Below are 12,830 nucleotides of genomic sequence, written 5' to 3' on the forward strand. Positions count from 1 at the left end.
TAAAATCTTTAAAAAAAAAAAAAGGAGGTTGTCAAACTTCTCAGATAGAAAAGGAAATAAAAATATCCTTGAAGATCTCAGGAAGATCTACCTCAGGTAAGTAGTGGTTTGAGGAATAAACAGGAGAGAAAGTGGAGGTAGCAAATGCTAGAGGATCTTTGCAAGAAACTTGATTAAAGGGAAGAGGAGACGACGCCAAAGTGGTAGAGGTGGTGGAGAGATGAGGATGAAAGAGTGACTTTTAAGACTGGACAGACTGGAAAGTGTTTCTATGCTGAGAGCAAGAGAACAGAATGAGGCTGATGAGATAGAAATGGATGCAAATTCTCACTGAAGTTTTTGAGGGAAGGAGGGAGAAGCAGGGTTCATGAAGAGGAATTGGATTTGGAGGGAGAAGGAATACCCTTGAAAAGGCAGTCCGGGAGGAAGGACTCCTGCATATCAATTTGCAGGTGTTGCGAGAGAAATTACACTCAGTCCTCTAAACTATGTTTTAATTTTGTTTCCTAGCAAATTCTTAGTTTTGGTGATGAATTGTTGATATAGTAAAGTGGTATGATGCAAGGAGTCTGGATTCAGATTGCTTGTGATTGAAATCCCACCTCTACCTCTACCCGCTGAATAGCTGTATGATCTTGGCCAATTCACTTAATCTCTCTGTGCTTCATTTTCCATATCTGTGTGAGGGGCTTGTTGCGGGGGGAGTGGGTTAGGAGGGTTTACACAGTAAATGCCACAGAAGTATTAACTGTTATTTTTTACACTAGATAGTCAGTTTCATAAGGTTGAAGTTTTCTGTTTTGTTCAGGCCTCTCTATTCAGCCGGGCACTTAGTAGGTGCTCAATAAAAATTTCATGACTAACTGAATTGAAGGAGTTGGGGTTGAGAGAGAGGCTTGGAGGGAAGGAAAGCCGGGGGAGTGTGACACTTTCAGTTCAGGGCTCAGCCTGAGAGATTCCTGAGTAAGGCTCTGCGCTTCCTGGGCCTTGGGGCGTTGGGCCTACAACCCGACTCAAGGAGCGAGAGTAGTGCTAGCAAGGAAGGAGGCGCTGAGACCTTTGGGTGCTCGGGAGGCTCCTCCCGGGCCAGGCTCCCGTGGCTCCTCCCCTGGTGGGCGGGGGTCGCGCCGGCGGGGCGTGAACGGGGCGGAGCCCTGAGCTAGCCTGGCGGGGCGGGGCGGGGCGGGGCGGGGCGGGGCGAAGCCGACTCTCCGGCCTGGCGTAGGCTCACCTCATCGACGGGGGCCGGAAGTCTTAGCCCAGCTCCGTCTGCCCATCGGGAACCCGGACCAAGTGCCGAGCCTCGCCCCACGGGGCGGCCAGGCCCGGGCTTGCTCCTGCGCGGGCGAACTATGAAGCGTATAGGGACTCTGCGCCTGCTTTCGGACCTCAGCCACTTTAGCGGCGCGGCCCGGCTGCGGGAGTTGCTGGCTGGGGACCCAGCCGTAAGAGTCCGCTGCAGCCCAGACGGCCGCCACCTGCTGCTCCTGCGACCCCCGGGGGCGCCGAGCCCGCAGCTGCTGGTCGCGGTGCGTGGCCCCGGCGCGGAGCTGGAGCGTGCCTGGCCGGCTGGCCACCCCCCACCGCTAGATGCCTTCTTCCTGCCGTGGCCGGCGCGACCGGCGCTGGTCCTGGTCTGGGAGAGTGGCCTAACCGAGGTGTGGGGCGCGGGAGTGGGGCCTGGCTGGCAGCTGCTGCGGAGCACCGAGCTGTGTCCGGGCGGTGGAGCCCGCGTGGTGGCGGTGGCGGCGCCCCGAGGCCGGCTTGTGTGGTGCGAGGAGCGTCAGGATGGTGCTGAGGGCTGGCTGGGGCCGCCTCCTGCTTTCAGCCACTACGTGTGCGTCCGAACCCTGGAGCCCAGCGGGGAGGCCGGCACCAACCTGGGCCCCACACACATCCTGCTGCACCACTGCCCCTCTTTCGGGCTGCTGGCCTCTCGCAAGGACCTCTTCCTGGTGCCCACTACCACTACCTGGCCTGGCGTGAGTCACATTCTGCTAATCTGGAGCCCAGGCAAGGGCAAGGTGATGGTGGCTGCCCCATGTCTTGGCCTCTCCCACAGTAAGAGCCTGAATCCTGGACGAGGGGACACATGGGACTTCCGGACACTGCTCCGAGGTCTTCCTGGGCTGCTGTGCCCCATGAAGCCCTTGACTGTACATACCTGGGCCCCAACTCCCCAGGGCCTGTTATTGCTTGACTTCAGGGGCACTGTGAGCCTGGTGCAGTCCCATGGTGGTACAAGGGCTGTGGGCACACTGCAGGAGGCACCTGTAGGCCTGGCAGGGTCTGCAGCACTGGGGACATTTCATGGGACTCTGGCTTGTGTGCTGGGCTCCACTTTGGAACTGTTGGATATGGGCAGCGGGCAGCTGCTGGAGAGAAAGGTCCTAAGTACAGACCGAGTACATTTACTGGCACCCCCTGCCCCTGGCATGGAGGATAAGGAAGAACTGGAAACCCGAGGGGGTCTTCGTTTGCTTTCAGCCTTGGGTCTGTTTCGAGTAGGCTGGGAAGCCCCACAGGGTCTTGAGGTGCCTTCAGCTGAAGACCTGGTGTTTGAGGAGGCCTGCGAGTACTACCAGCGACGGAGCCTGCGGGGTGCCCAGCTCACCCCAGAGGAACTGAGACACAACAGCACGTTCCGGGCACCTCAGGCCCTGGCCTCCATTCTCCAGGGACATGTGTCCCCGTCTACACTGTTGACCACACTGAGGGCTGAGCTTCGAGATTACCGGGGCTTAGATCAGCTCAAAGCCCACCTGGTGGCTGGGGATGAGGAGGAGGCTGGCTGGACTGAGCTGGCAGAGCACGAAGTGGCACGCCTGCTGAGGACCGAATTGATGGGAGACCAGCTGGCCCAGCTCAACACTGTTTTCCAGGCCCTTCCTACAGCAGCCTGGGGTGCCATCCTCAGGGCCCTGCAGCTCCAGCCAGACGGGAATGGCAGGCTGAGGTCCCATGCTCCCCCTGATGTGTGGAAGAAGGTACTAGGAGGCACTTCAGCTGGAAAGGAACCCCCCAATGGGATACTGCCCCTCTTTGAACTTCTGTGCCAGTGCCTCTGCCGGCTGGAGCCGCGATGGCTGCCACCCTTTGTGGAGCTGGCACAGCAGCAGGGGGGCCCCGGCTGGGGCGCAGGGGGCCCGGGGCTGCCCCTGTATCGTCGAGCCCTGGCAGTCCTAGGGGAGGAGGGGACCAGGTCCGAGGCACTGGAGCTGGAGCTGCTCTTGGGCAGTGGGCGGCCCAAAGCTGTGCTCCAAGCTGTGGGGCAGCTAGTCCAAAAGGAGCAGTGGGAGCGGGCTCTAGAGGCAGGCCTGGCCCTTGGCCCTTCCAGCCCCCTGCTTCGAAGTGAGATCTTCAAACTGCTGTTGGCCGAATTTGCCCGGCACCGTCGGCTTGATGCTTACCTCCCTCTCCTTTGCCGCCTGTGCCCACCAGACCTAGCTCCAGCTGAGCTCCTGCTTCTACTACGGACACACCTCCCAGATGAGTTGGAGCCCCCCACCCCATTCCCTGAGCCTGGAACAGAGCCCCCTCTCTCTGTGGGCTTGCTCAGAGCCCTGCTGGAGCAGACTGGAGCTAAAGGACGGCCCTCGGGCCCGGTTCTAAGCCTGTATGAGGACATCCTATGGGACCCAGGCACTCCACCCCCCACCCCACCTCGGGGACCTGTGACTACCCTCCAGGCATCAGACCACCCAGCCTGGGAGGCCTGGGCGCCATCTGGACAGGGCCTGTGTGTGACTGACACAGGCTGAAAATCATTTCTAGGACACAGCCATCAGGGAAGGGGCCTAGGAGTTGGCGGAGAACCAGGGTGGGACCTATGCGTGCAATGGTTTTCTCTCTTCTGAAGCAATTTAAAAAATATATATATAGTAAATATTGTGATACAATAAATATATCTGGTCTTTGTCCTCAGGTTATTGTGCTGGCACAGAGCTCCCAAAACCCTTGGAATTTCCTGAGTGATAGGAGTATCTTTTGTTATTCATAAGGAGCCTCTTTAGATCACATCTGCTTTATGGTAATAAGGTAACTTAAGGTGGGGACACCCATCCTAAGGATGGGACTGCTCACCTGAAAAACCAAGTGAGAGGGTTGGAACTTTCAGCCCCATCCCCAACATCTTGGGAGGGGAGTGGGGCTAGAGAGTGAACTCTATAGAAACTCCTGAAGGAGGAAATTTGGTAAACACATTAAGGTTCTGGGAGGGTGAGACCCCCCAGAGAGGGCATGGGAGCTGCACACACACCGCCTGCCTCCCCCCCTCCCACCCCCCCGCTCCTCATCCTATGCCTTGCCCTATGTATCTCCTCCATCTGGCTATTCCTGAGTTGTATCCTTTGTAATAAACTTGTAAATGCAATTATAGTGTTCCCCCAAATTCTGTGAGCCATTCTAGCAAATTGTCAGACCAATTTATAGCATGGGAATTCCCAATTTATAGCCAGTTGGTCAGAAGTACAGTGACTTGCAACTGGCCTTTGAAGTGGGGTCAGTCTTGTGGGACTGAGCCCTTAAGCTGTGAGTTCTGTGCTAACTCCAGGTAGTTTGTGTCAGAATTGAATTGACATGTAAGACACCCAATTGGTGTCCATAGAGAATTAGTTGTTGGTGTTGGAAAACATTCCAGAAATACACAGGTTGTGTGTTTTTGAACAATGGAGGGTCCCAGAGGGTTGTGGGTAATGGAGAGAGCAGTTGAATCCAGTAGCTGCTCCCCGCTCGGGCTTGAATGCACCCCTCATCCCCAGTTTAACGCTAGTTCTGCCGCCTGTTGTGAGGAGAGGGGTCTGCAGAGCTGCACGCTTTCTTCCCCCAAGACTTCTGAAACCAAGGCGAAACTGTGATGGGCTCTGGGCCTGTGCCTGTCTCCCAGGGATTCCTGGAGCAGCCCCTGGTGCGGGGAAGAGATGCCACAGACAGGAGAGCTACCTGCAGAGCCCGTTGGCTTAGTAACGAGAGGCAGTGAGGCAGGGTTGCTTGGAGGGCCCACCCTAGGCAGAGAAAAGTATCTCCAGCACGGATGTCCGTTACCCGGATTTAGTTGCAGGACTACCTCTAAAGAGGCCTTCCATGCCCACTTCTATTCAGGTGACCCCTCAGCCTGGTTCTGGGTTTAGGGTAGGGCCCTGGGTGCTGTGACTCACCATCAACCTGGGCCCCCAGCCCTCCTTGTCCAAGGCTTGGGACGAACATAAGGACTGCTATTCAGCTTTGTCCTCAGCTGTGACCTACAGCTTAGAATCTGCTCAGCCTCATCCTGGGCTTAAAGTGGCTCTTAGGCTCACATGGAACTAGGGACAATTCCCCAGTCTCTCTAGCAAAGGGGGGCAGCAGCTCCTCAGGCTTGTCCAGGGCTGGTGTTATTCCTCAGCTTCATGGAGGTCCTGGGGTGGCTCATCTGCGTGGCCAAGTCCTGAGATGGCTCCTCAGCCTGATTAAAGCCTAGGGATGGTACTTTGGCCTCATCCAAGAACTTGGATGGCCTTCGTCCAAACCTTCAAGCCAGGTTGTCTACCAACACCAGGAGTCAAGCTACTGGCCCTTAAGCTACTGCTCCTTCCAGAGGCCCAGAACTAGGGCCTGGTCATCCCTCAGCCTCCACCTGGGCCCCTTCCTGGGTTGGGAGGGGCTCTTCCTCCTCTGCTACGTTTTGAGGCTGGACCCATCCCATTCATACCTCCTCAGAGAGAAGCTGGAAATGGACAAAGGCAGGAATCTGCTTCCTGTTCATAATCCTGCTGAATCATGGTTGTTTCTTCTCAGCCTAAGATTTGGCTTGGGTCGCTGTCCGTGCTCAGAGAAGAAGAAATTGTACTCAGTGGGCCCCTGGGGGCATGGACAGAAGAAGGGGACCAGGTTTTTTGTTTTTTTTTGTGTTTGTTTGGAGTTGTATGGCTCAAGGAAGTTCCTTAGGGGCACCCACTAGTAGGGCCTCCAGGTGGGGAACCACCCAGCCTGGCAGCTCTTAGGGGAGCAAGTGGGCTTAAATGGGAACTTTCACCAGCTCTTACAGACTGGGCACTGATTTGCCATTATCCTTGCTTAGGCCCCACCTCCAATGTAGGAGATACAAGTGATCCCCAACCATGTGTCAGGACTTTGGAGAACAGCTTAGAGACGCAGATATCATCGTGGGACTGGGTTCTGGTGGAGTGCGTGAGGCCATCAGAGAGATGACCTAGTGTGGTCTTCCTGAGTCAAAGGACTCTGAATAGGTGAGTGGAGATCCCAAGTCTGAGGTCTTTGGTTGGTAGGGAATGTTCTAGGGCCAGAGGTAGAGAGGGTCCCTGGACAGGATGTTGGGACCTAGGGAAATGGGAGATCTAAGAACTAAGGTCTTTGATCTTGGGTGTCTGGGTAAAGAGGAGAGATCTAGGTCTGAAGGTTTTGAGCAGAGGACAAGGTCCCAGGTCCATGGCCCCTGGACAGGGGAAGGTAGGAGGGCCTGAGGTCCCTGGGTAGGTGAGGGAGAGGACCCTAGGCCAGTGGGTAGGAGCATTTCCACAGGAATCCCTCACCTTTGGAGCTCTCTGCTGTTCACTTGGCAGTAGCCTCTAGGAAGCTTGAAGATGAAGCTAAAGGTAGGCAAGACCAGAATGCAGTCTGGGCAAAGGAAAGAAAGTAAAGCCTAAGGCTCCTCTATCTGCCTATATGGCCCTGGGGCCCAATCCTCCCTTTTTCTTTTTTTTTTTTTTAGTTGTTTTTTTTTTTTTTTAAGATTTTATTTATTTATTTGACAGAGAGAGACACAGTGAGAGAGGGAACACAAGCAGGGGGAGTGGGAGAGGGAGAAGTAGGCTTCCTGCAGAGCAGGGAGCCCAATGCGGGACTCGATCCCAGGACCCTGGGAACATGACCCGAGCCGAAGGCAGAGGCTTAACAACTGAGCCAACCAGGTGCCTCAATCCTCCCTTTTTCGTCTCCCTACTGTTTACCCATATTCCCAGCCCCAGCCTCAAACTTCCCTGCCCTCACCAGGGGATCTGCTGTTTGAACGCTGATCACAAGTTCTATGCCACCCAATGATGGACCACATGACTACAGCAACACTCGTCTTTCCCAGCCTGCAAAAGCCAGAGACCAGAGCCCCACCCTTCCCTCTCCATGTGACCTGTAGGAAATTGGACCTGGTGGCTAGGTTGCGTCAGCGTCCAAACTACTCCAGCTTTCCTCCCATACACTGGCCTACCCCTAGGCCTGGCCCTGGCCACCTGCCATTGAGACTATTAACAGTGGGTTCCAAGTTGGTGTCCCTGTCTCCTCAAATCTAACCTTGCTTATCCAGAGTATTGTAACAAGCAAATCAAATCAAGCTCAACCCACACGGTAAAGGCCAAACACATCTCTTTCTTCACGAATGGGCCTGCTTCTCTTTCCAGTCTTCTCTCCACTCACTTCCTCCTTCCACCCTCTGAAGAATATATTATACTTTGAACTACTTGTGGTTCCCTGAACTCAGTAGATTTCCCCCTCACTCTGTGCCTTGTGCTTAGCAAGCTTTTCACTCTCTTCTCTGCCCAGCCTAAGCCCTTCAGCATACACTCCAAATGTCACCCCCTCTCCTAAGACTTCCCTACTCACCCCCAATAAATTTAGTTACACCTTCTCCTGTTCTCCCACAGTTCTTGGTACATACTTCTAAAAAAGTATTTATCAAACTATCTTGTGATTGCCTAGTTATTTGTCTCCCTGATTCGCCGAGAAGTTCCTGAAGGGCAGAGACCATGGTTATTTGTGCTTTTGTATCCTCAACGTGTATCACAGTACCAGGGGCATAGTAGGTTTGATTATAGATGCAGGAACTGACTGGTCCCTATGGCCTAGGGTGAGAAGTGATTATGTTCTAGTCTTTAGGGATTCGCTGACTTTCTTCCCTTCTTCCCATAGACCAGACTCACTGTTTGGTTGATCCAGACCTGAAATTGATGGGAATAGGTCAGCTGGATCTGCAGGAAGAACCAGACTACCCTTGCACTATGGGGCGGGGAGGGTGGGGGGTCGCTGAGTCAGGGCCATCTTTGGATTTGGGGTGAAGGTGTAAGAATGGACATTACTGTACTACACAGAGTGCCCTGATCTCTAAACCAAGAGAGGAAGAGAGGTGGGAAAGCCTGGGTCGGTGAGGTTTTTCAGGGAGGGAAGGGTGGCAGGGACTAATGGGGGTTGTGGGGTGAGGTAAAAAAACTGAGAATTAATCCCCACGTTGAATATGGCTATCAGGGACTGTGTCCTTAGGAAGTATTCCACATTGTTCAGATGCACCAGAATTTAGTTCACACTTTCTCTGCGTGGTCAGGGAAAGAGAGGGAGTCAGAAAGTGGGAAGGGGGCAGCTCTAGACCCCCAGCTCCATAGGGAGCCACCTCAAGCCGGAATGTCTGGCATTTTTACTGCTCTGGAAAAAAGAGAAGGAAAACCTTGAGTGGCTCCCTTAGGCCCCCACTCAGTGTCTTCTTAGGCACAGGCTCCCCCTGGTGGTTACTCTTATCAGGGCCATCTCCACCCATTACCTTTAAACATGTACATACTTGCCCATTTATTGACTAAGGACTGAGGGAGCCTCTGGAGGTGGTAAATTAAGGAGGACGGGGTCAAGGTAGAATTCAGGGAGCAAAATCATGGAAGGGGAAAGGACCTTGGACTTGTGTCAGATGGTATCTCCCAGAAGAAAGAGGTCCTGAGCTGCCAGCATGCTTCCTCTCTAGGGTTGGAACTCTGCCAGCCTGACCTGGATAATTTGATCCAACTGGAGAGGAAGTTGAAGGCACAGCAGAGTTTCCTGGGAAGGCACGGTAAGGTCATATTTTATATTAATTTGAAATATAGGAATAAGATGTCAGGACTTATTCAAAATCAATAAAGTCTCTGGGGTGCCTCGGTGGCTCAGTCAATTAGGCGTCTGACTCTTGATTTTGGCTCAGGTCATGATCTCAGGGTCATGAGATAGAGCCCCGAGCCCCGTGTTGAGCCCACATTGGCCCATAGGGCTCCAAACTCAGTGGGGAGTCTGCTTCTCTCTCCTTCTCTCTCTCTCTGCCCCTCCCCACTGCTCACACACTCTCTCTCTCTCTAAAATAATCTTAAACACACACACACACAATAAAGTCTCACTTTATGCACAAAATGTGAAATGGAGGTAAATCTCCCTAAATAAAAACTTTTTCAAGAATCACAATTTCAGGGGCACCTGGGTGGCTCAGTCAGTTAGGCGACTGCCTTTGGCTCGGGTTTTGATCCCAGGGTCCTGGGATCAATACCACGCATGAGGCTCCCTGCTCGGCGGGGGGCCTGCTTCTCTCTCTCCCACTCACCCTGCTTATGTTCCCTCTCTCGCTGTGTCTCTCTCTCTGTGAAATAAACATAATCTTTAAAAAAAAAAAAAAGAATCACAATTTCATGGGACACCTGAGTGGCTCAGTCAGTTAAGCAGCTGCCTTTGGCTTAGGCCATGATCCCAGGGCCCTGGGATCGAGTCCCACCTCCGGCTTCTTGCTCAGCAAGGAGCCTGCTTCTCCCTCTGCCTGCCGCTCCCCCTGCTTGTGCTCTCTCTCTCTGACAAATAAATAAAATCTTAAAAAAGAAAATCACAATTTCAAGGCTAATAGTGTGCATTGTAAATGGTGCTTCCATCATTACCCAATGGGTCCCCATTTCTGTTGGTAACAAAAATTCAGATGGGGAAGGAGGCTGAATCAGGTCATGAAGTCAGGAGTGAGTGGCCAGGGTCACTCACCCGTTGTAGGTAGAAGTCTTGGAGCAGTTTCTCCTCTAATTGCCAGAGGGAATGCCTGGGCCTGGCTCCAAAGGTCTCTTCGTTGGAGCAAGAAAAAAGATGAGGAGAGACAGGTCAGAAAGATGAATAAGAGGATGGAATAGGACCAGGAGACAAACAGATGGGATGGGGAGAGGGGCCTGAGAGAGGCAGGGAAATGCATTTACTCTGGGGAGCACAAGAGGCTCTCAGGTGCGAATGGTGGGAGGACAGAGGAAGGGGCAGAGAAGGGGTCCCTTGGAGCCTCTCACCAGAATTATAGCCAAAGTGCAGAGCCAGTGAGTTAGCTGGTCTAGGTCTGGTCTCCAGAGGCTTCCATTATCTGGGAAATAAAGGAAAAGGGAAAGATCTGTGATGAGCTGGGGAAGGGGGCGTGGGGGTGGGCTTCTCCAAGAATGAGGATGGTCTACCTCATCCTAGGCCTCCCTCAGCTGAAGGTTCTGGAGAAGCAGACTGCCCAGGTCTTTTATAGGTTTCAGGTCCTCAGGCTTTGGCAGCCTGATTCTAAAGTGACAGTCATCTCAAAGTCTCCATTATCTTTGCTTTGTACTGGGGGAAAATGGGGAGAAGTGGACATTGTCCCCCACCACAGCCCCATGCAGGCTCTAGGAGCAGGCTGGAGCCACAGAATTAGAGAACAGGGCTTCCCCAGCAGAGATGCACAGAGCCCTGACTTGGGTTGGAATGGTACAGAGGGAGAAGGAAAGGAAAGCCTGAGAGGAGTTATAGGGGCAGAGGGGACTCAGATATCACCAGTTCAGTGTCCTGGGCCAAGGCTAGGGAGACACTGACCTAGATATAACCGAGATCATTGTCTAAAGGGGAAATCAAGTGACCGCTCATCACTGACTAGATTGGCTCACTGTTCTCATGGTCCCCTCAGGGACAGTGGAGGGTCAGTATGGGATAAGGGATTTATGGGGAGCTTCGGGGAGGGAGAAAGGACATATGGGTGACCCACTTTCCCCCTCCACTCTACTGATCAGGCCCTAGGGAGCTCCCCAACAAGTAGGTCTCCCCTGTAAATGTTAGGAAAGGGAAGGACATAAAGAAGCCTTTACAAGGCATAAGGAAAAGCCTTCTGCTTTAGAAGAGGGGATGGGAATGGCTGCAGAGTAGAAAGTTTGGAAGTGCATGGCCAAGAGGTATCAAACCAGAGAAGCAGAGTCAGAAAGACAGAGTGGAGAACACTGGTTGGATTTTTAAAACTTTGTGACTTCTCCAATAAAAGATAGTTCTTCCTTGCAGAATGCAGCATGTTCCCAGGTGACCCCAGAAGATCTTTAGACTGAGCCCTCGGTGGGGTGTGCACTTTGTTTAACTGAAGGTTGGAGTGGGCTCCTGATTCCACGTTTGTCACTCTTGTTAGTCTTGTCCATCATCCACTTAATTATCAGCAGTCAGACCCTAACTCAAAGAGAGCTCCTGTGCTCCGCGAGGGAAAACCAGGAAGAAAATCTGTGGTCAATCCATTTCTTCTCTTGTGAATGGTTTTTTGGAAGCAGAGCTCCAAGGAGTCATGTGGGTGGGAACAGAGGTGAGAATAACAATTGGGAGATGCTCACATACAACTGTCTCAGAGGTAAGGAGGAACATGAGTAGTTACCCTGGTTGGTATCTTCAGGCCAGGGCTGAGAGGAGAGGACCAGGGCTGGCAGAAGGTTCCCAGGTTTCTGAAAGTTTCAAACCTTCCCCAGACTCGTAATTTGGTAGCACTGGGTCTCTTTCCCCATAATGATCAACTGTACAACCTTTGGAGGGAAGATACCATGCAATTGTTTTTAGACAGACCTTAACAGAAAGGAGCAATGAAGTGTGGGGAGCTGGTGCCCCACTCAGGATCTGCTCTAGAGGCGTGAGGAGCCTGGGCACTGAATGGGTAGACAGTCAGTAGGCTGGGGCTCTTCTAGCCTGGAGGAGGAGAGAAAGTGGGCAGGAAGGATGGACAACTGCTTCTAGTTCAGGAAGAGAATCCCCAGAGTGGGAGAGAAAGAGCCCCATCTGAATCGTTAGGCCCTTGCAAGAAAGGAGAAAACAGGGCTTAGGGAGCTAGCTAGGATTCAAAGAAGGACCCTTCTGGGGGCTTCACCCTGATGGCCTCCCCAGCATAGTAAGGCACCCCACCCCAGTCCCACTTTGTTTAGGATCATATGGGGATTCATTTTCAAAAAAGTGGAGGGGGGAGTGTTTAACAATGATATCAGCTCATTAACATCTGGGAGCTGGCAGAAGAAAAACGGGAGTGGGCAAAGACTGGAACCAGGAGCCCTGCTTGCCTCACTAGCCTTATGGAGGCAGAAACTCCTCTGCCCTCCCCACTCCAAATCTTGACATGAATTGGACACAATGCCCTCATTTTGTTCTATACAGAACAGTAGTCTGGATTCTGCCAATGCTGGCCCTTCCTACCACCAACATTTGTGCACCTGTCTATTTTTTTAAAGATTTTATTTATTTATTTTAGAGAGAGAGCATACAAGCAGAGGGAGGGGCAGATGGAGAGGGAGAGGCAGAGAATTTCAAGCAGACTCCACTCCATGCTGAGCATGAAGCACAAGTAGGGGTTCAATCTCACAACCCTGAGATCATGACCTGAGCTGAAACCAAGAGTTGACGCTTAACTGAGTGAGCCACCCAGACACCCCTCACCTGTCTCACTTTAAAGACTCAGGGATGGGGCGCCTGGGTGGCTCAGTTGGTTAAGTGACTGCCTTCGGCTCAGGTCATGATCCTGGAGTCCCGGGATCGAGTCCCACATCGGGCTCCCTGCTCGGCAGGGAGTCTGCCTCTCCCTCTGACCCTCTTCCCTCTTGTGCTCTCTGTCTCTCATTCTCTCCCTCTCAAATAAATAAATAAAATCTTTTTAAAAAAAAATAAAGACTCAGGGATCAGGCTGGGAATCAAGGTCTTCCCCATCATAAAGGAGCTTCTTAAAGTAGAGACAGATTTCTCCTCTCAGACTCAGGGACCTTATAAGAGTGGGCTGAGGTTTTCCCCATTAAATTGGACACCTGCAGTGTGTTGAATCCTGGCCCCAAAAAGATATG

At 52.7% G+C, this 12,830-nt stretch overlaps 1 protein-coding gene and 1 long non-coding RNA gene across 2 annotated transcripts; one reads left to right on the plus strand and one right to left on the minus strand.

Moving 5' to 3' along the window:
- Window positions 1-1,218: 1,218 nt before the first annotated feature.
- HPS6 (HPS6 biogenesis of lysosomal organelles complex 2 subunit 3) lies at window positions 1,219-4,364 on the plus strand. Its single transcript, XM_027596099.2, has one exon. It carries the CDS (start codon window positions 1,353-1,355, stop codon window positions 3,759-3,761), a length of 2,409 nt encoding a protein of 802 aa, XP_027451900.1. The 5' UTR covers window positions 1,219-1,352; the 3' UTR covers window positions 3,762-4,364.
- A 142-nt stretch (window positions 4,365-4,506) lies between these two features.
- LOC113923887 lies at window positions 4,507-10,105 on the minus strand. Its single transcript, XR_003520446.1, has 5 exons — window positions 10,035-10,105; window positions 9,745-9,821; window positions 6,531-6,615; window positions 5,690-5,838; window positions 4,507-5,003 (listed from the first exon to the last, which is right to left on the minus strand). It is a non-coding gene; the product is annotated as an uncharacterized LOC113923887 (long non-coding RNA).
- Between the last annotated feature and the right edge of the window lie 2,725 nt (window positions 10,106-12,830).

The sequence above is a fragment of the Zalophus californianus genome, chromosome 15, assembly GCF_009762305.2.
Source record: "Zalophus californianus isolate mZalCal1 chromosome 15, mZalCal1.pri.v2, whole genome shotgun sequence".
NCBI classification, from domain to species: Eukaryota; Metazoa; Chordata; class Mammalia; order Carnivora; family Otariidae; genus Zalophus; species Zalophus californianus.

What these genes read in the sequence shown, in the direction of transcription:
- HPS6 (XM_027596099.2), top strand. Translation starts at nt 1,353, where the DNA reads ATGAAGCGTATAGGGACTCTGCGCCTGCTTTCGGACCTCAGCCACTTT.